Source organism: Odocoileus virginianus, chromosome 20, assembly GCF_023699985.2.
Source record: "Odocoileus virginianus isolate 20LAN1187 ecotype Illinois chromosome 20, Ovbor_1.2, whole genome shotgun sequence".
Classification (NCBI taxonomy): Eukaryota; Metazoa; Chordata; class Mammalia; order Artiodactyla; family Cervidae; genus Odocoileus; species Odocoileus virginianus.
The window spans coordinates 6179097-6200297 of NC_069693.1; the positions used below are offsets into that span (position 1 = coordinate 6179097).

Sequence of the window (21201 nt, forward strand, 5' to 3'; positions counted from 1 at the left end):
TGCTCTAGAGCCAGGGAACCACAGCTACTGAAGCCTGCACACCCAGAGCCGGTGTTCCACGAGAGAAGCCATGGCAATGAGAAGCCCATGCACCACAGCTAGAATGCGGCCCCCTCCCACCGCAGCTGGAGAAGAGGCCGTGCAGCTGAGCTGGGACGTGTGTGCGTGCTCACTCGTGTCTCTTTGCAACCCTATTGACTGCATCCCGCCAAGCTCCTCTGTCCACGGAATTTTCCAGGCAAGAATACTGGAGTGGGTTGCCATTTCCTACTCCAGGGGATCTTCCCAAACCAGGGATCGAACCCACATCTCCCAGGTCTCCCGCGTCTCCCAAGTCTCCTGCGTCTCCTGCATTGACAGGCAGATTCTTTATCACTGAGCCACCAGGAATACAGTTATAAAGACTCAGTGCAGCCAAATAAAAATAAATTTTTTAAAAAGCTGCTATATATACCAGGAAATCTAGAAAATTGCAAACATGACTGAGACTGGATGCGTGCTCAGAAAAGACTAAGGAAACCCCTAAGCTTTCACCTCTGGCTGACCTTTAGGCTCAGCCAAAGTAGGAAGCTGAAGCTAAAGCAGAATTGTAAACAGCTTACCCAAGTTTTGAAAGACAGCTCCACAAACAGCCAGTTTGCACAGTGGGAGAGTTTTATTCCCCCACCTGCATGCATCTAAGGAAATCTCTGTCAAGTCACTATCTGACCACTAAGCTAACAGAACCGGATTTCAGTGGTCATACGTATCAAGAATATGGACTTTTCAAAAATAGAAAAGTCACCAGACAACAACAACAACAACCCACAAGCAGCAGCAACACGCCCTGCAGGGAGGAGCTAAGCTGATTTCCAGAGTTGCCATATTATAATGGTCAAAATGTCCTGTTTTCAACAACGAAAAATTATGAGGGTTGCAAAGAACCAAGAAAGTATGACCCATTCACAGGACAAAAGAAATTAGGAAGCTGAGTCACTGGAATTACTAGAAAAAGACTTTAAATCAACTGTCTTAAATATGTTCAAAAAGCTAAAGGAAATTATGAACAAAGAGCTAAAGGAACCCAGGAGAATGATGTCTCAGCAAATAAGAATAGAAATAAAGATATAGGGACTTCCCTGGTGGTCCAGTGGCTAAGACTCCAAACTCCCAATGCAGGGGGTCCAAGTTCAATCCCTTTAGGGAACTAGATCCCATAGGCCACAGCTGAAAATCGTGCCTGCTGCAACTAAGACCTCTCACAGCCAAATAAATAGATTTTTTTAAAAAGAAATAAAGATATAGAGATAACAAAAAGGAACCAAGTAGAAATTCTGGAGCTGAAAAGTGCAGTAACTGAAATGAAAAACTTTTAAAGGGCTTAAGAGCAGCATTGAGGAAGCAGAAGAAAGAGTTTGTAAACTTGAAGATAGGTCCACTGTGATTATCCGGTTTGAGGTGCAGAAAGAAAAAAGAATGAAGAAAAATAAACAGACCCTAAAAGATGTGGGACACCATTAATCAGACTAACATAGCCACAATGGGAACCCCAAAAGGAGAGGACAAAGAGAAAGAGACAGAAAGGATAGCTGAAGATATAACAGACTGAAACTTCCCACATCTGATGAAATACATGAATCCATACATCCAAGATGAAGAAATCCAAGTAGGATACGTTCAAAGAGATTCACACTAAGAAACATTATAACTAAATTGCTGAAAGCCAAACACAAAGAGAGAATTTTAAAATCAGCAAGACAATGTAAATCCATGGCTAATTCATTTCAATGTATGACAAAAACCACTGCAATGATGTAAAGTAATTAGCCTCCAACTAATAAAAATAAACGGAAAAAAAAAATAAAATAAAATCAGCAAGACAGAAGTGACTCATGTAAGATCAAATAATTATATATGATAGTTACAAAACCATAAAACTCTTAGAAACATAGGGATAAAACTTTATGACCTTGTATTTGGCAATGGTTACTTAGATATGCCACCTAAAGCACAAGAAATAAAGAAATAAAAAAGACAAATAGGACTTCATAAAAATGTAAAACTTTTGTGCATCAAAGGACACTATCAATAGAAGAAAAAGACTGCCCACAGAAAGGGAGAATGTATTTACAAATCATGTATCTAATAAGGGATTAATACCCAGAACATATAAAGAATTCTTTAAACTCATCAACAAAAAAGACTGACAATCCAATTTAAAAATGGGCAAAGACTTGAATAGACATTTCTCCAAAAATATATAGATCACCAAGAATCACATGAAAAGATGCTCAACATCATCAGTTGTTAAGAAAATGCAAATCAAAACCACAGTGAGGTACCATTTCACACCCATTAGAATGACAATTATAAAAAAGAAAGAGACAGAAGAAGGAAGGAAGGAAAAAAGGGGAAGAGAAAAGAAAGTAACAGGTGATGGTGAAGATGTGGAGAAATTAGAACAACTGTTCATTGCTGGTAGAAATTTAAATGGTAACACCACTGTGGAAAACAGTATGGCAGTTTCTCAAAAAATGAAACCTAGATGGTCCAGCAATTCCACTCTTAGATATGTACTCAAAATAATTGAAAGCAAAGACGCAAATAGATGTTCATACACTAATCATAGCAGTATTTTCCACGATAGTCACAAGGTCAAAACAATCCACATGTCCAGCAACAGATAAACAGATAAAGAAAATATAGTATATCCATATAATGGAATAGTATTCAACCTTTAAAAGGAAGGATATGCTAATACATGCTATAACACTGATGAACCTTTATCTCAATTTTTAAAAAAATCTATATTTGGCTGATGACCATATAATAATCCAAAGCTGAAGAACTCCTGGCAAGGTTCTTCTTTGACACAAAAATAAGGTCTTTATCTGATCCTACTTGAATACCATGACTTTCTTTTTAAACTTCTCAAATGTGTCCCAACACTTCAGCTTCAGTCCAGGCCCCCATCTTGGCTGCCTGAAGGATCCCAGCTTTACTTTCCCACAAAACTTGCCTCTAGTTTTGTCTCCTCCTGCATTGCAGCTACAGCAATGCACAACAATGCACAATTAAGATGAAATGACATCCCATCATCTTCAGATAACACCTAACTTCCTCGAAGAGGCAACTATTTGAAAGGATGAGATTGAGGCATGTGTACTGTTGTTGCTGTTGTTGTTTAGTCGCTAAGACGTGTCCAATTTTTTGCAAACCTGTGGGCTGTAGCCCGCCAGGCTCCTCCGTCCTTGTATTCACAGGCAAGAATACTGGAGTGGGTTGCCATTTTCTTCTCCTGGGGATCTTCCCTACCCAGGTATCCAACCTGCAGTCTCCTGCATTTCAGGCAGATTCTTTACTGCTAAGCCACCTGGGAGAAGCCCCGATGTATATGCATGAACGGGGTAAATGCCCAGCATATATGGTGAATGAAAAAATCGAGTTACAAGAAATGCATGATGGGAGAGGCAGGAGAAAGAAGCAGCACTCAGAGTCATATATCAAGAACGGAGGGGGACCTCCCCAGCAGTCCAGTGGTTAAGATTCCTTCTTCCAAGGCGGGGGTGGGCGGGGATAAGGTTCGATTCCTGGTCTGGGAACTAGGATCTCACGTGCTGCAGAGTATGGGCAAAATTAGAAATAAATCAGTAAAACTTGTTTAAAAAAGAAAAAGAATGGAGAGGGGAGTGGGGGGTCCCAGAACCTTCCTGCTCAGGCACTGGAGTCTGGTAGAATTAAAGGCCAGGAATGTAGGAAAGGGTAGAATCATAGGTCAAGCCAGCACTCACCATCTCCCAGAAGTACAAGGCCATCTGAGCCCTGTTGAGTAGCAGTGCCCAGAGCAGCAGGTCGCTCCAGGGGGCCTGCCCGGGGACAGCTTCCATCAGTTCCGAGGCAGCCTTGTCTGACAGCACAAACGACTGCGGACGGGAAAGGCGCGATGAGGTTGGCTCCGCCCCAGCCCCTCCCTGACTCCGCCCCAACCATCAACCCCGCACTCGGTTCAGCGGCACATCCCGCTCTCGGATCACACCTCCCGGCAGAGCCCCGCCCCCAGGCCCTTTTGGGGCTACCCTACTCCCACCCTCCTTTCTTACATTCTCTCTGCTGCCGTCGCTGCGGTGGGTGCCCCCGGCGGGGAACGTCGGCGCGCAAGTCTTCCCCAGAAGCATCCGCAGCACCTGTCCCACCTTAGGCAGTTGTGGCTCCGCAGAGGGTTTAAGGGCTGGGGCTTTGGCGCTTGCGCCGTGTGACACTTGGTCCAGAAGGTTGCGGATAAGTGAGTTGGGGGGCGCTGCGTTGTAGAGCTGGGCCAGGCGCACCGGGGTCAGGAAGTGGCCCAAGCTGAGGCCATGCGAGATGAGCAAGCGCACGAACTCCGGTCGGTCGTTCAGGAGGGCGTCCATGAGGGAGGCCTCCAGGTGGAAGGACTGGTGGGGGCGGAATGAATGGGGCAGGAGTTGAGCACAGAGGCGGGCAGAAGGCCAGGCGAGGTCAGAGGTGAAGGACAGGAGACGGGAGTCCAGAACCATGAATGAGGGACAGATGGATGGATGGGGAGAGAGGAAACAAGATGGGGACAGACGGACAACCAGAGACGGATGGACAATTAAGAGAAGGCTGGACAGGCCATAATGGAAGACAGAGCCAGATGTCAAAGGAGTTCGAGCGGGGAGAATGCATCCCTTTTGTCAGGATCCCCACCTCCCGGCCCCAACCCTCACCCGCCATTGGATGTCCCCCCGGAAGAGTTCACTCTGGGCAATGTCCACACGGTTCCAAGCCACAGCCAAACGCAACTCGTCCAGGTAAGCTGAGGCTTCAGAGCTCCCACAGGCTGAAAGGGTGACAGGGAGAGGGGGCATGAAGTCGGGGTCGGGGGGCGGGGGGACTGGGAACAAGATGAGCATCTGTGTTGCTTCTTCTTGAGATGCCTGACATTTAACCTCCATATAAAGTGGGTGTTGTTGGGCAGAGTCTGGAGCCTTTAAGAAGCCAGGCTATTAAAAGCATAAAGTCACTCAGTTCAGGGACAGAACACAGACCAGTGGTTTAGAGGCCCCAAGAAGAGGAAAAGGAATCATTTATATTCACTTTACATTTATTGGGGCTTCCCTGGTGGCTCAGAGGGTAAAGCATCTGCCTGCAACTCAGGATACCTAGGTTTGATCCCTGAGTTGGAAAGATCCCCTGGAGAAGGAAATGGCAATCCACTCTGGTACTCTTGCCTGGAAAACCTCATGGATGGAGCAGCCTGGTAGCCACGGTCCATGGGGTCACAAAGTCAGACACGACTGACTTCACTTTTTTTTTTTTTCACTCACATTTATTGAGGTATGCTATGGGCCAGGTGGGCTTCCCTGGTAGCTCAGACTGTAAAGAATCCTCCTGTGATGTAGGAGACCCGGGTTCAATCCCAGGGCCGGGAAGATCCCTTGGAGAAGGGAATGGCTACCCACTCCAGTATATGGGGAATTCCATGGATGGAGAAGCCTGGTGGGCTATAGCCCATGGGGTCGCAAAGAGTCGGACACGACTTAGCGACTCAACAGCAACAACAACAATGGGCCAGGCAGTGAGAGAGATGGAGAGAGAAACTGGATACAGCCTCTGCCCTGAAGGAACCTCATTCCAGGGAAATCCCAGAATGTGTCCCAGAATCACATAAACACCCTCAATGTTCAGTCCCCTTGGAGGTGGGTGTAGAATGTGATCAAGGCCAGAGGAGGCTACAGTCACAGAGGTATGGAGAGATCCAAGGGAGCCTCCTAGAGGGTGGACAATGAGGAAGGGCTTTTGAAAGGCTAGTAGGATTTGTAAGTATGCGTCTAAAATGAGAAAAGAATCTCTGAGGCAGCAGGGGCAGCCCAAGCAAAAGCCTGGGTGCAGGAAAGCACAGGATATGACAGCAAACGTGAGTCACTCTGGCTTCCTGCAACTTGGGAGTATTTGTGAGAAGGAGGAGACCGTAGCAGGAAAAAAATCCAAACATTAGCAGGGCTCCAGGAGACCCTGAGGCCATTCAAAAGAACAAGGAAGAACAAGTGGTCTTTAAAACTTTGATCCAAAAGTGTGCAGTCAACCTCGTGTGACCTTGGGCAAGTCACTATCCCCCTCTCTGAGCATCAGTTTCTTCGTCTGCAAACTGGGGAGACGATCCTTCTAGGCAGGGGTGGAGGATTGGGGCAATGACATGTGCTACCTGCTCAACACAGGGCCTGGGTGTTCCTAGACTCTAAGAAGCATTCGTCCCCTTCCCCCATTCCTTCCTCACCTGCTGAAACCCCATCCCTTCAACTCTGCCAATGCTGAGCCTGTCCAGCCATCTCCAGTTTCCCCAGCAGAGTGTGATCACTTGCCCTGCTGCAAGCCACGGACTTACACCACCAACCCCGCAAACCACATCTTAGAGAGCGGCTATGTTTTCTCCCAGGAGGCTGGTGAGTTAACTTCTGTGAAATGAATCACATTTGCTCACTGATTGCCATCCTTTATTAAAGGATGTGTCCCCACAAGAAATGGAATCATATTAAGGAGAGCTCCCATTTATCAGACTTCCCCTGGGGCAGGCACTGCTGAGGCTCAAAACACTCCTGCCAGGTATTATCTCAATTTTCTCAAAGACAGAAACTAAAGCTCAGAGAGGGAAGGTCTCTTTCTCAAAGTCACACAGCAGAGAGGGGGGGCCATGCTGGTATTCAAATTTTAGTTTTATCTGACTCCAAAGTCAAAAATAACTACCTCATCGCAGAATATGGTAGATGCAATTGGGTGGGAACCTGGGGCTCAGAGCACATTAAAAATTGACACTATGCCTCGTGGGAGTTCTTTTTATCTAGGTGAGTGCTTCCCATGTAAAACTCTTCTGACACCAAAAATGACCCTCCTCACCCACATCCCCACAGAGCCCTGGGGATCCACCTTAGCATTTATTTATCCCACCACCCCATCTTACTAACTCCAGGTTCTACTGGCTCTTCAAAGCCCAACTCAAATACCACCTCCTAAATGAATTTTTCTCGCCTTTCTGACAGCAGTTCCTCACCCATGTTTTTGTCTTGAGTTTTACTTAAGATGTGTCCCAATAGCCCAGGTAGGAACTGCTTTGATCTCTGAAGCCTAAGATAGTCTTGGCTGAATGAATAATGAGCTCCAACATCAGCCTCTACCATGTGGCCATTGCACTCCCTATCTTGGTTTTCATCATTCATTCCCCTAGTGAAATATCAGAAGTCCCTCACAGGGAGATGGCACTCTGGTTCCTCTCTGATGCCACCATGCCTCAGGGCTAAAAACATATTGGAGGCATGTAGGAAAGGTAGAAAGGGTGAGCTTGGGTGGATAGATGGAAGAATGGATGGATAAGATGGATGGATGAAAAGATGGATGGATGGATGGATGGATGAAAAGATGGATAGATGAAAGGATGAATGGATAGATGGATGAAAGGATGGATGGATAGATGGATGAAAGGATGGATGGATGAAAGGACGGATAGATGAAAGATGGATGGATGGATGAAAAGATGGATGGGTAAATGAAAGCTGAATGGATGGAAGAATGATGAGTGGATGGAATTGTTAACAGATGAGTGAACAGATTGGTAGAAGGATGGGTGAATGGCAAGATGGATGAATGGTTGAATAGATGGTGGAATGGAAGGATGAAGGGAATAATAGGTAGATAGATCAGTGTATATATGACTGGCTAGATGGAGGAAAGGATGGGTGGATGGATGCAACAGAAAGAAAGCAATGTTGGAACATAATGAAAGTATCTTGGGAAAACTGTCCAATAGCACAATGAAAAGCCCCAAAAGGTACTGACAAAAGGAAAGAGATAAAAGGAGGCACAACGTAGATTAGAGAGGATAGGTAAAGTGCCAAAGACAGGAGAGGTGTCCGAAGTTGAGCTGACAGAAGCAGAGGTTGGGGGATTCCAAGTCTTACCCTTGACAAGGGCCCTTAAAACGATGGTCTCAAATTCCTCAGGGCCATCATCAGTTGAATAGACTGTCAGCAGCTCCTTCCGAGTCATGATCCTCTCCACCTGCAGAATGCCAAATTCTGCCACCCCCACCCGATTCCCTGGTCCTGTCCACAGAGATAAAAGAGAACATTCCCCTGCAGGACCCCATAGTCTAGGTACCCAGGACCCTTTACTCCCAGAACCTAGGGGTGTCCAGGCCCCCGGGTTTCTTCTCCCTCAGACCCAAGAGTCCAGGTTCCCAGGCTTTCCTCATCTCCAGGAGACTGGGCCCCCATTCCCCTTCCCTTGGATCCAGGACTCCAAATCATCAGCATCCTCACATCTCAAGACCCAGGAATCCAGGTCCCCAGCTCTCGCCCATGTCAGGTTCCAGAGTTGGTCCCTCAGTGTCCTACCTGGGCCTGCAGGACCTCAGGGTCCCCTTTGGGGAAGAAACGCTTAATCAGATCTAGGGGTTCACGTCGCCTGCCCCCTCCACTCCCTGGAGCCAGAGTGTCTTCCAGGATCTCTGCCAGGCAGTCTGCAGCTCCCCCAGATCCAGCCACCAAGAGGCAGGGGAGCTGAGCCTGGGTGGCGTTCTCTATCCGCTATAGAATAAAAGGGGGAGGCAGGTTAGGGAAGGAAAGCATCCACCCTTCCTGGAGCCTAGGTTCCCAGCCCTCTTCTCCTCCAGGACTTGGGACCCAGGAGTAGAGCCCCCAGGCCTCCCGGGGTCCTATACCTTCAACATCTTCTCATCCCCGTCAATCAGGAGAAGGAGGACAGGGATGTCAATGCCAGTCCCTGCAGGGAGAACAGAGCAGAAGACTTGGTCAGCTCCCATCAGCCTCTCCTGGGAATGGCAGAGAATCACATTTCCCAGGAGTCCCTGGGGCAAACACTGGCTTCTGCTTAATCCTCAGTTCTGAGGCTCATGGAAAGTGTCATGCCTTTGATGATGTTGGGAGGGGCCGGAACTCGAAGACAGTAGTGTTCAACTTCTCAAGGGAGGACAGGGCTGGGAACCTGGACTCCTGGGTTCCCGAATGAGGCATGAGTCAATCCTGTGACTGATTAACTGAACTGGAGCCAGGAGAGGATGAAAGTTCAAACAGAAAATGAAGGAAATAAAGAATAGAAAGGACTGTCCAAATACAATAAAGATATTTATCAAAGCCCAATAGCAAGCTCATAAAAGTTTTCTATTAACTCTAGTCCCATTAAAATAAGGAATGAGACAACATTACTACTAGTCACACTTATCTGGGTGTCTTGAACTAATGCAATAATGCAAGAAAATGAAATAACTGGAGTGAAAACTTGTATTTTTTTTAAGCTGGAAGAGACAAAGATTTATTTGAAGAAAAGATGATTTACATTCCCAGAAAACTGGAGAGACTCCACTCAAAATAACTAAATACTAATAAGATAATTTGGTTGAGTGGATTAATACAAGAAAAATACACAAGAATCAAAAACTTTTTTTCCAGCTAGTAAGAATATGTATCTTATCCACATTTCCACAAAAATGATAAAATACCTAGAGATTAATTTGTATAGAAAGTTATAATGTTTTTATAAGATTGATAAAACCTTATTTAAGGACAAGGTATGAATAAATGGAAAAGTAAATACCATGTTAACCTGTCACAATGTAACATAAATTCAATGCAGTTTGGGGAAAGAGGGAAGTCGAAGGAGGTTGGCAATGTTTTCCCTTTTTTCTTTTTTAATGGAACAAAATAATTTTAAAATTCATATGAAAGAATAAATATTGAAGAGTTAAAAAATTGTTGAAAGAGGACAGTGAGGAGGAACTTTCTCTGATATATATATTTAAACATCTTTAAACTGCTGTAAACAAAATATATTTTTGGTACAGGAATAAATACATAGAGAAGTAGAAGAGGAAAAGGTTCAGAAATAGTTTGGTGTATAAGGGAACTGGATATATAACTGAAGTGGCACTTCAATTTAGCTAGGAAAAGATAGTTTATTTATTAAATGGTCGTGAAGAAAATACAGCTTCCCATTTGGAAGAAAGAAATGTAGACTTTACCTCAAAATATGTAAAAATCATTTCCAGATGGATTAAGGTTTAAATATAGAAGTATAAGATATTAAAAAAGAAAACTTAGAATATTTGTGTAGCATTGGAGTGGAATGGACTTTTCTAAAAAACCAAGGGAAACTAAGGGGCTGTGAAAGGAACAACAAATATACCTAACCACATTAAAATGATCAAATTTTTATGAAAGTAGACATCAGAATTAAAGTATCTTTTAAAAATTTTACAATACATCTAACAATTGAAGCTTTCCTATCAACAGGATACAAAGAATTCTTATAAAAAGATTAAAAAAAGAATCTAATTCAAAAAGGGCAAAGAATATGAATAGACTTTTCATATTCAATTCATATTGAATAGAAATCTGATCAGCCAACAAAATATGTTTATATCTTTTAACAATGGTTAGATAGATTAAAAGTGCGAAATCAGGACTTCCCTGGTGGTCCAGTGGTTAAGAATCTGCTTGCCAATGCAGGGGACACGGGTTCAATCCCTGGTCTAGGAAGATTCCACATGCTGCAGGCAACTAAGTCCATGTGCCATAGCTACTGAGCCTGAGTTCTAGAGCCCAAGCTTTGCAACGAGAGAAGCCACTGCAATGAGAAGCCTACGCATTGCAACTGGAGCATAGACCCCACTCGCAGCAACCAGAGAAAGCTCAAGTGCAGCAATGAAGACCCAGCAACAGCCAAAAATAAAATAAATTTAAAAAATTTTTAAAGTGATACATCACTTTCTGCCCATCAAGTTGGCAAAAAAAGAGAAAAATTAAAGCAAGAATATCCAGAGTTGGTTAAGACTGAATGGAAAAGGAAACTCACATATTCTTGATGAGAGAGTGAATGAAAACTGCTACACATTTTGAGAAAGTGACCTAGTACTATTAGTACACACACAGCAATCTCACTTTCAAGATCTACTATATAGAATTTTAAACACCTGGATGTTGGGAGTTCCCTGGAGGTCCAGCGATTAGCCCTGCATTGCCTCCCTGGTCGGGGAACTAAGATCCCACAAGTGGTGGTGCACAGCCAGGAAAAATAAATTTTTAATTAAAAAAATTAAAATAAAACACTGGGATGTAATTATGGACATTTATACAAAGATATTTTTTCAGCATTGTTTGTAGTGCCAAACACTGATAGCAGTTTAAGTATCCACCAACTGAGAAAAACTTAAATAACAGATGAAACAAACATTATAAAGGAATGTCATGCAACCATTAAAAGGAGATGCAAGATAGTGAAGTTTAGACCTAAAAGGATGGTTATAAGAAAGTGATATGTATATGTATAATAAAAAAGAAAGAAAGACCATAGAGGTGGAAATATAACTGCATAGGATTTTATAAACATAGAGAAAGGTATAAAAGGATAAACCCCAAACCATATAACACTGATTACCCCAATAGAGGGGGCTGGAGCTGGGAAGGGAATTTTCTAACTTTGTTTTTTTTCTTCTTCATCTTTGACCTGTGGGTTATTTACAAACTACAACTCACTCAATGATATGAATTTCCTTACATACCTTCGCATGGTTTGATTAGCTCCAATAAACACATATTAAAGTTGCCACATATTAAACACATATTGATTTTTTAATTAATTAAAATATTAAATTAATATTAAAATATTATGTTGAGTGAAAGGAGGCAATTTCAAAAGGTCATATATTATATTCCATTTTTTTATCTTCTGGAAGAGAGAGGCCCAGCGTGATAGTGAACAGATCAGTGACTGCCAAGGGCTGGGTACCAAAGAAATGCCTTCATGGAAACAGAACTGGTGTGTCCTGATTGTGGGAATGGCCACCTGAATCTCTGTACATATGCCTAAACTCATGGAATTATACACCCCAAAAAGTCAGTTTACACCCCAAAAAGATAATTTTAAAAATAAGATTAAGGGAAACTTCCTACACTGTTGGTGTAGCCACTATGGAGAACAGTAAGGAGGTCGCTTAAAAAACTAAAAATAGAGCTACCATATGATCCAACAATCCCACTCCTGGGCATATATTTGGAGAAAACCCTGATGCGAAAAGATAGATGTTCCCCAATGTCCATTGAGCACTATTTACAATAGCCAAGACATGGAAACATCCTCAGTGTTTATCGATGGAGAACTGATAAAGAAGATGTGATGTGTATATGTTTATATATGTGTATATGAATAAATGGGCTTCGCTGGTGGCTCAGTGGCAGACTCCACTTGCAATGCCAGAGACCAGGGTTCGATCCCTGGGTTGGGACAATCCCCTGGAGGAGGGCATGGCAACCCACTCCAGTGTTCTTGCCTGGAGAATCCCCATGGACAGAGGAGCCTGGCGGGCTGCAGTCAATGGGGCTGCAAAGAGTCGGACACGACTGAGCGACTAAGCACAGCACACGTGTACAAATATATGTGTATATGCATATAAGATGTGACGCATGTGTATATATAATTATATTATAATATATTATATATAATGGAACATTACTCAGCCATAAAAAAGGATGAAATAATGTCATTTGCAGCAACATGGATGGACCTTGAGATTGTCATCCTGAGTGACGTCAGACAGAAAAAGACGAATACCATATGATAATTGCTTGTATGTGGAATTTTAAAAAACGGTACAAATGAAACTGTTTATAAAACAGAGTCACAGATGTGGAAAACACACTTATGGTTACCAAGGGGGAAAGCAGGGCAGGAGGAATAAGCTGGGAGACTGGGATTGACATGTCACACTAGGTATAAAAAGTGAAAGTGTCAGTCGCTCAGCACGGCTGACTCTTTGAGACCCCAGAGACTGTAGCTCGTCAGGCTTCTCTGTCCATGGAATTCTCCAGGCAAGAATACTGGAATAGGGAGCTATTCCCTCTCCAGGGGGCTCTTCCCAATCCAGGGGTTGAACCAGGTCTCCTGCGTTGCAGGCAGATTCTTTGCCATCTGAGGCACCAGCAAAGCCCATTATGCATCAAGCCCACTATGTATAAAGTAGATAACTAATGAGAACTCTACTCAACACTCTGTGGTGACCTATATGGGAACAGAATATAAAAAATCATGGATATCTGAGTCACCTTGGTGTGCAGCAGGAAGTAACACAACATCGTAAATCAACTATATTCCAGTAAAAATTAATTATATATATAAAAAAATCTCTGCATGTGTGAGTCAGACTCTGGAACCACTGGGCCCGATAGACTAGTGTCTATGCCCTGGATACTTTGACTTTGATCAAGGAGTAGTGGCTGGAAGGAACTTTGAGTTGTCTCTTCTGGGAGGGTGTGTTCTATGAGTGGGAAGAAAAATAAAATGGCTTATTAACCAAAAATAAAATGATAGAAATAAGATTAAAATTGCCCCCAAACTAATTAAATTTCAAGAATTAGGTGGACACCTTTTAAAATATAAGGAACGTTTATAAAGAAGCAGCTTTCTGTTCAGTTGATTTTCTACATTGGATATTTATTCCTGTTTTAGTGATTACACTCTTGTCTGTATGATTTCATTGCTTCTACTTCCTCTAGATTTGTCTTGCTCTTCTGTTTAGGATTTTTTTTTAACTGGAGACAAATCATTGATTTTCGATCTTCCTTTCCTTTTCTTTATTATATACGCATTTAAGTCTACAGATTTCCCCCTAGTTACTGCATTGTGCTGTGCTGTGCTAGGTCTCTCAGTCGTGTCCGACTCTCTGTGACCCCGTGGACTGTTAGCCTGCCAGGCTCCTCTGTCCATGGGGATTCTCCAGGTAAGAATATTGGAGTGGATTTCCATGCCCTCATCCAGGGGATCTTCCCAACCCAGGAATCGAATCTGGGTCTCCTGCATTGCAGGCAGATTCTTTACCAGCTGAGCTACCAGGGAAGCCCAAGCATTAGCCGCACCCCCAAACATGTTGGTATGTCATGACATAACCATCACTCAGTTCAAAATATTACCTAGCTTCTTTGATCCATGGGTTAATCACAAACTACAATTCATGCAATGATATGGATGAATCTCACAGAAGTAACATTGACTATGAGAAGCCAGAATTTAAGACATGAGGATGCTGTGATTCTAGTCATAAGAAACAGGTTCAGAACTACTTGACACTGCGACAGACACGATGAGGTGGCCTTTGGGTGTGGTTAGGAGAAGGCTTCTGAGGGCTGGTATTCTGTTTCTTGATCTGGGTCCTAGTTGCCTAAGTGGGTTCAGTTTGTTAAAAACTTATCAAGCTGTCCACCTTTGTGTATTGTAGATTTCAAGATAAAGGACTTTTTTAAACACGGCAAGTGATGGGGGAAGGCCCTTGACCATAAGAAACTCCCCCTGGCTGCAGTCCCCAAATTCCAACCAGAGGGGACCGCTGTGATCCTGAACCCCGGGAAGTGAATCCTCAGTGGAGGAAGGCACTCACCTCCCACGCCTGTCTTCTGTTGGGCCAGGTAGGACTCGAAGCCCAGGCGGAAGCGGTTCTCGCCGCCCAGGCGGCCGTGTGTGCCGTCGTCCACCAGGAAGAAGGCTGAGTAGTTGTAGTCGAGAGGGAACTGGACCCCATCCTCCGGGTCTCCGCGCCACCGGTACCTTGCGGGGAACGAGCCCTGGGGGAACAAGTGGCCAGACCAGGGGGTCTTTCCATCAGGGCCAAGGGGACAGACACTAGGCGCTCACCCCTCCCCTAGCCCTAAGCCCCAGCCCCCTCCCCACTCAGACCCGGGACTCCAGGCCCCCAGCGCCCCCCTCTTCCAAGACCCCAGATCCCACCTTGGGGTTGGTGAGAGTGCATCTGTTCCGCACCACGCCCCAGGGGGCCACGCCCATGGCCACCACCTTGCTGCCCCCAGTGCTGGCCGTCTGGTGGTCCCGCACGGCCGCGCCGACGTGCCGCCCGATGCCTTTGTGCAACCCCCCAGTGACAATCCAGGCCCCTACACAGGGACACAGAGTAGTGGTGAGGTCCAGAGACAACGCAGGCTGCTGCAGAGACACAGAGAGAGACCGGAGAGCGAGACAAAAGCCACACAGAGACGGCAGGGGAGAAGACAGGGATTCCAGGGAAGTGGGGGGAGATGGGGGGCCAGGAGGCACAGCCCCCCCACCTCAGTCACCTGTGCTCTGGGCAGCCCGCACCAGCCCGCGTCGCAGCAGGTCCTGCAGCCAGGTCTGGAGGGTGGGGCCCCCCGACCCCCCCAGAACTGACACCACCAGGTTCGGGGCCCGGAAGCCCCACACTTTAGTGACCAGGGTGTAAACTGTAGCTGGGTCCGTGCGGTCCGAGAGCCGGAGGAACTGTAGACACACGAGAGGAAGGGACACGGGGAGAGGGGACAGAGATGCAGAGAGAGGACACAGAGATGGGGGGACAGAGACCCAGAGAGAGGAGGACAGAGACCCTGAGAGGGGGACAGAGACCCTGAAAGGGGGACAGAGACCCAGAGAGGGGGGACAGAGACCCCAAGAGGGGGGACAGAGACCCAGAGAGGGGGGACAGAGACCCCATGAGGGGGGACAGAGACCCAGAGATTGGGACAGAGACCCAGAGAGGGGGGACAGAGACCCCACGAGGTGGGGCAGAGACCCAGAGATTGGGACAGAGACCCAGAGAGAGGAGGACAGACTTACAAAAGACAGAGGGGGTGGAGGGGACAGAGACCCGGAAGAGGTGAAGACAAGGATAGGCAAGTGGGGAGACGCAGTGTTCAGCTGGGACGCTGAGGCATGCAGTCCCACCAGCTTTGCCCAGACATGCTGGCCTCACATTGCTGATCTTGCGGCCGGCGCCCAGGAAGTCCAGGTCCCCGAAGGCATCTGTGGGCTTCTCCGTGGTGTGCAAGTCACTGTCCCATACGGTCACCACGGCTGCCCCGAATGCATCCTCCACAGCCACGGAGGGGTGGGCGCCCCGGGGATGCCCACACTGGCACAAAGTCCCCCTGGGTGGGGGGAGGAGGAAGGAAGAGGATGAACCCCAGGAGTGTCCGACCAACCCCAAGCATCCTGCAGAAATGTCCCTACTTTTGTGTGTCCCCCCCAGAGGTGCTCACAGTCCATGCTGACCCTGGCACTGCCCCTCCTTGATTCTGACCAGTCTGAGGGAGAGATTGGGGCAGAACAGCCACAGTCACCTCGCCCATCAGCAGGAAGCCACAGTGGCTAAGCAAGCCTGGACAGGGAGGTCTGTGTACAGGGCCCCATCCTCACTGTTGCCTTCAGGGCCTGAAGTGAGAAAGTGCAGGGGGACCGGTCATCGGGGTGGCCTTGCTGCTCCCAGTCCAGATAGATGATATTCACATGAAAAGGGAAATCAAGAGAGTGATTCAGAGAGCATGCGCGTTCTAGAGGCCAAGGCAGCTGTGTGACTTTGAGCAAGTAGCTTCACCTCTCTGAGCCTCAATTTCCCCCTCAAATGAAAAGACAATAATAGCACAGCCTACTTCAGAGAGCTGTGAGGAGCCAGTGGAATAACAACATTTCCTCCATTGGGGGCTGCATACCAGATCCAGTCTCCGTGAACTCCACACAGAGCTTTAAATAACCTTGAATAGCACAGTGAGAAAGTCATTTCTTTTTGAGCTCTCCTGATTACTGTCAAGAAGAGAGGCTCAGCTGAGTGCTAGAATACTTGTCATGCCTAACTCTGTATTACTTTTTTTATAACAGAGAAAAGTTGGCCTCGGGCTTAGGAAAAGGCTGGCAACAGCATCCATTTAGAAGGTAAATACTTCAGCTTAGTTTTTATTGTAATTGTCTTTTATGGCTTGTTTCTTTCTCTTTGTGGCAAATGGAATGGATTTTTCCATTTATGGTGATCATATATGAGTCATTTTCCCCCTAAATAAATATACAATTATCCATAGTGACTTAATGGGATTGGCACCCGAGTTTTAAAAGAGCAAACACCGAGGGTTGAGAGATGAGGGATTTGTTTTGGACCAAAACTCCTTTGGTCCTTGATGCCAGAAGGGATTCAGATATCAGGGGAGACTGGCATTTATGTAAACAGTGAGTGAGTGATTGTCGCTCAGTCGTGTCCGGCCCTTTGCTACCCCAGGGACTGTAGCCAGGCTTCTCTGTCTACGGAATTCTCCAGGCAGGAATACTGGAGTATAAACAGAGTAAGCTACAACTTAGACTAATTTTCTAAAAGGAATAGCACAAGTGGTCCATGGATTTAGCAAAAGTTGTAAAGACAATAGGGGCTTCCCAGGTGGCGCTAGTGGTAAAGAACTTGCTAGCCAAGGCAGGAGACAAAAGTTGAGACTAGGGTTCAATCTCTGGGTCGGGAAGATCCCCTGAAGGAGAGAGCATGGCAACCTGCTCTAGTATACTTGCCTGGAGAATCCCATGGACAGAGGAACCTAGCGGGCTACAGTTCACAGGGCTGCAAAGAGTCAGACACGATTGAAGCAACTTAGCACACGCGCACACACGCAAAGACAATAAAAAGAATCAAGCAACCACACTGAATATACCAGCTCCTGGCAGAGTGAGAACTACAGGACATATCCCTCCTCCTTTCTGAGTCAACGTTCAAGGTCCTGGCATGCCTCAGTTTACCCACCTGATCCTTTCACCCATCTCAACCCCGTCCCTGGGCCCCCCATCACTCGTTCCTGTCCATCTACTTCCCTTGAGCCCTTCCTGGCAAAATTGCTTCAAGGAATGTTCCAGAACCTGAACTATCCAGTACAATAGCCTCTAATCAGTGCTCCTTGTAGTCAAATAAAATTAAATACAATTAAAAATTCAGTTCCACAGTTGCTCTGGTCACATTTCAGGTAATCAGGAGCCACACATGTATGGCCAGTGGGTGCCATATTGGATGTGACTATAGAACATTTTCATCATTGCAGAAAACTCTGGTGGACCAGGACACCCCGTATGCCTGTCTCATCTCCTACCCACCCCTTTCTCTGCGTGGTCACTGAAACCGAAATTGTCCGCGATAAAATCAGCAGTTACCTGCACGTCCCCAAATACAATGGTTACTATTCAGGTCTCATCTGACTGATGAAACAGCACCAGTCATGGCTAAAAGGCTCTGATTCTAGAAAACCTTTTCCTTGGCAGAGCACACCCATTCCCCTGACTGCCCTGTCCAGCCTCATCTGCAGCTTTCCCTTCCTCTGTGCCTCCCCTGAGTCCAGGTGTTTCCCAGAGCCAGGGCCACGTGCCTTCCCAACATGGGCCTCAAGCTCAGCGTCCCCAAGGGCCAGGCAGAGAAGAGAAAGAAGCATCAGGTGGAAGATTATAAGTGGGTGTGCTGAATACTGTCCTGACTTGAGGTAGCATGTCTGTCTTGAAGCTTTCAGAGACAAGTTTTTAAGAAACTCTCTTCCATGGCAGTGGGTGGGAGGTGGAGGGGTGGAGAGATGGGCCGCAGATTAACCATTTGCAACATCCTCCAATTTTACGCTTTCTTCCCACCCCCATCCTACTTCCACAGTGTCCATTACCATCTACAGCTGCTGCTGCTAAGTCGCTTCAGTTGTGTCCGACTCTGTGAGACCCCATAGACGGAAGCCCACCAGACTCCCCCGTCCCTGGGATCCTCCAGGCAAGAACACTGGAGTGGGTCGCCATTTCCTTCTCCAAAGCATGAAAGTGAAAAGTGAAAGGGAAGTCGCTCAGTCGTGTCCGACTCTTAGAGACCCCATGGACTGCAGCCTACCAGGCTCCTCCGTCCATGGGATTTTCCAGGCAAGAGTACTGGAGTGGGGTGCCATTGCCTTCCCCGACCATCTACATCTAGGACTTCTCAGATCTAGGATGGGAGTCACAGACCTGTCCTGAGTCCCTGACCCAGGTCTGCCATGCCTTTGGTTCCCCCAGGTCCCTTCCACTCGTGAAGCCCCACTCTGAGCTTGATGCCTTTTCCCAAACCTACTCTTGCTCCTGGGTTCCCATCTCCGGGGCTCCCAAGCCCCAGACCAGACATCTGGGCCCATCCTCCCCTTGCCCCTCACTCCACAAATCCATCAGCCCCCAAGCTCCTGCCCCGTGAATCTTTGCCCTGACCCCTCCTCTCTGCGTCCCACAGCCCCGGCCCGCCTCAGGCCTCTTCTCCTCCCACTTAACCCTTGCCCGACATGGGCCTCAAGCTCAGTGTTCCCGAGGGCCAGGCAGGGAAGAGAAAGAAGCATCAGGTGGAAGATTATAAGTGGGTGTGCTGGACACTGTCCTGACTTGAGGGAGCATGTCTGTCTTGAAGCTTTCAGAGACAAGTTTTTAAGGAGCCCTCTTCCATGGCAGTGGGTGGGAGGTGGAGGGGTGGGCCACAGAATTACCCATTTGCAACAGCCTCTGATTTTACGCTTTCTTCCCACCCCCACCCTACTCCCACAGCGCCCTTAGCATCTACAGCTGGGACTTCTCAAATCTAAGATGGAAGTCGCAGAGCTGTCCTGAGTCCCTGACCCAGGTCTGCCATGCCTTTGGTTCCCCCAGGTCCCTTCCACTCATGAAGCCCCACTCTGAGCTTGGTATCTTTTCCCAGACCTACTCCTGCTCCTGGGTTCCCATCTCTGGGGCTCCCAAGCCCCAGACCAGATGTCTGGGCCCATCCTCTGCTTGCCCCTCATTCCACAAATCCATCGGCCCCCAAGCTCCTGCCCCGTGAATCTTTGCCCTGACCCCTCCTCTCTGCGTCCCACAGCCCCGGCCCGCCTCAGGCCTCTTCTCCTCCTACTTGACCCTTGCCCAGCCTTTTCGCCAGCTTCCCAAACTCCCAGTCATCCTCACGTGGCCCCCAGGGAGTTCCACACCCAGAGCTGACCCTGCCCCTCCCAGGGCTCCCTGGGACACCCAGACCCAGTCCCCAACCCCTCAGGGTGGCATTTGAGGCCCTGTGACTTCTGGTCCCACCCTCTTCCTTGGTCTCCTCTCTCCGATGGCCCTGGCATCCTGAACTCTGCCCTCTCTTCGACGCACAATGTCAACACGGGGAGATTTATACTTGCTGCTCCCACTCCTGGAATCCAGCCCACCTTCAGCTGTCAAACTCCAACTCTGTCACCTTCAAATGTCCCCTCACTGGGCCGTCTTCCTGTGTCCCCTCCCAGCCTTAACCAGATGCTCCCCCAGGGACCAGCGGTGTGTCCCGTGCAGCTCTCGCTTCCTTGCCTTAGAATCATCTTCCTCCCACCAGACCAGAGGTTTCTAAACTTCCTTGACCACCCTTCCCGTCAGTAAAAGTTTCTGAGCACTCACCCCCAAATAGTATTTATATTTACACATCATTCAAGCCATCCTGCACTGATATAGTCATAACAGAACACACACTAAATTAGGAACACTGACATTTCCCATACCCCAAGGGTGGTCTTAAGGACACCAGAAAGCCAGAGCCCCCTTGAGAGACCATCACTGAAGACCGGGAGCTCCTAAGAGCGGCCACTCTGCACCCTCGGTCACCCCGCCCAAGCACAGGGTCTACGCACGCTAGTTAGAAACTACGACCTTCCGGTGGGAGTCAGACATATTTGCCAGGGCTTATTAAGCACTGGGTGCTGTTTCAGAAATACTGCAAGCATTAACTTGTTTAACTCTCACAATAGCTTCAGGAAATAGAGCCTGCTTTTATGCCCAGAGGATAGATGAGTACAATGCCCAGAAAAGTAAAATGATTTGCCGGAAGCCACCTAGCGCCTCAGTTGAAATTTGTGTCTCAGTTGGAATGTGAACCCTGGCCAGGGCCTGTACTCTTGAACACAGTGCTCCCCCTTGGAAGTGCTGAGTGAGAGTTTCTTGGAGGAATGAAGGAAGGGATGAATGAATGAGACAGGGACAGCCAAGGAAGAAAGACGAGAGAAACTGACACCAGGAGGCAGACACCCAGAAGGGATACCGGGAAGGAAAGAAACAGAAGCCTGCCCTGGGGCTTTAACACTGCAAGTGTTTGCAGACTGACCCAAGGCCTCCCCAAGATACAGAGCCACCGGGGCACGCCCTTGGGAGTGTCCGCGGTGACAGGACCCGGGACTGAAAGGACTGAAGGGCGGGGTCTGCAGTGTGCGGGCCGGGGCGCTCCAGGGTCTGTCCCCTGGGCGAGCTCCTCACCCCGAATCTGTGGGGTCAGCGACGAAAGTCGTGCACGTCTTCTTCTTGAAGATCTTGGGAATCCAGCTCTGGGGGTCAGGAACAAGGGGTGAGGGGATCCAGCTCAGTCCCGCGGACACGGAGTGACCCGCCCGCGCCCTAGCG

The 21201-nt window shown here is 47.3% G+C and overlaps 1 protein-coding gene and 1 long non-coding RNA gene across 6 annotated transcripts in view; one reads left to right on the plus strand and one right to left on the minus strand.

Annotated features, from left to right (window-relative positions):
* The window catches only part of TRPM4 (transient receptor potential cation channel subfamily M member 4), a 40560-nt gene that overhangs the window by 19023 nt on the left and 336 nt on the right, over window positions 1–21201 (minus strand). For all 5 annotated transcript variants that reach the window (XR_011482029.1, XM_070450539.1, XM_020885673.2 and 2 more), the window contains exons 2-12: window positions 21058–21125; window positions 15758–15932; window positions 15108–15288; window positions 14764–14927; window positions 14417–14600; window positions 8693–8754; window positions 8367–8558; window positions 7932–8031; window positions 4707–4819; window positions 4080–4412; window positions 3771–3902 (exon numbers count right to left, since the gene is read on the minus strand). Coding sequence is in view for 4 of the 5 variants with exons in the window: in XM_070450539.1 (XP_070306640.1) it covers window positions 3771–3902; window positions 4080–4412; window positions 4707–4819; window positions 7932–8031; window positions 8367–8558; window positions 8693–8754; window positions 14417–14600; window positions 14764–14927; window positions 15108–15288; window positions 15758–15932; window positions 21058–21125 (1704 nt within the window). In the remaining variant the exon portion in view is untranslated. The remainder of the gene's footprint in view (window positions 1–3770; window positions 3903–4079; window positions 4413–4706; window positions 4820–7931; window positions 8032–8366; window positions 8559–8692; window positions 8755–14416; window positions 14601–14763; window positions 14928–15107; window positions 15289–15757; window positions 15933–21057; window positions 21126–21201) is intronic.
* On the plus strand, window positions 4404–21063 carry LOC110132357 (uncharacterized). Its single transcript, XR_002312442.2, has 4 exons — window positions 4404–4790; window positions 14258–14444; window positions 16660–16713; window positions 18446–21063. It is a non-coding gene; the product is annotated as an uncharacterized lncRNA (long non-coding RNA).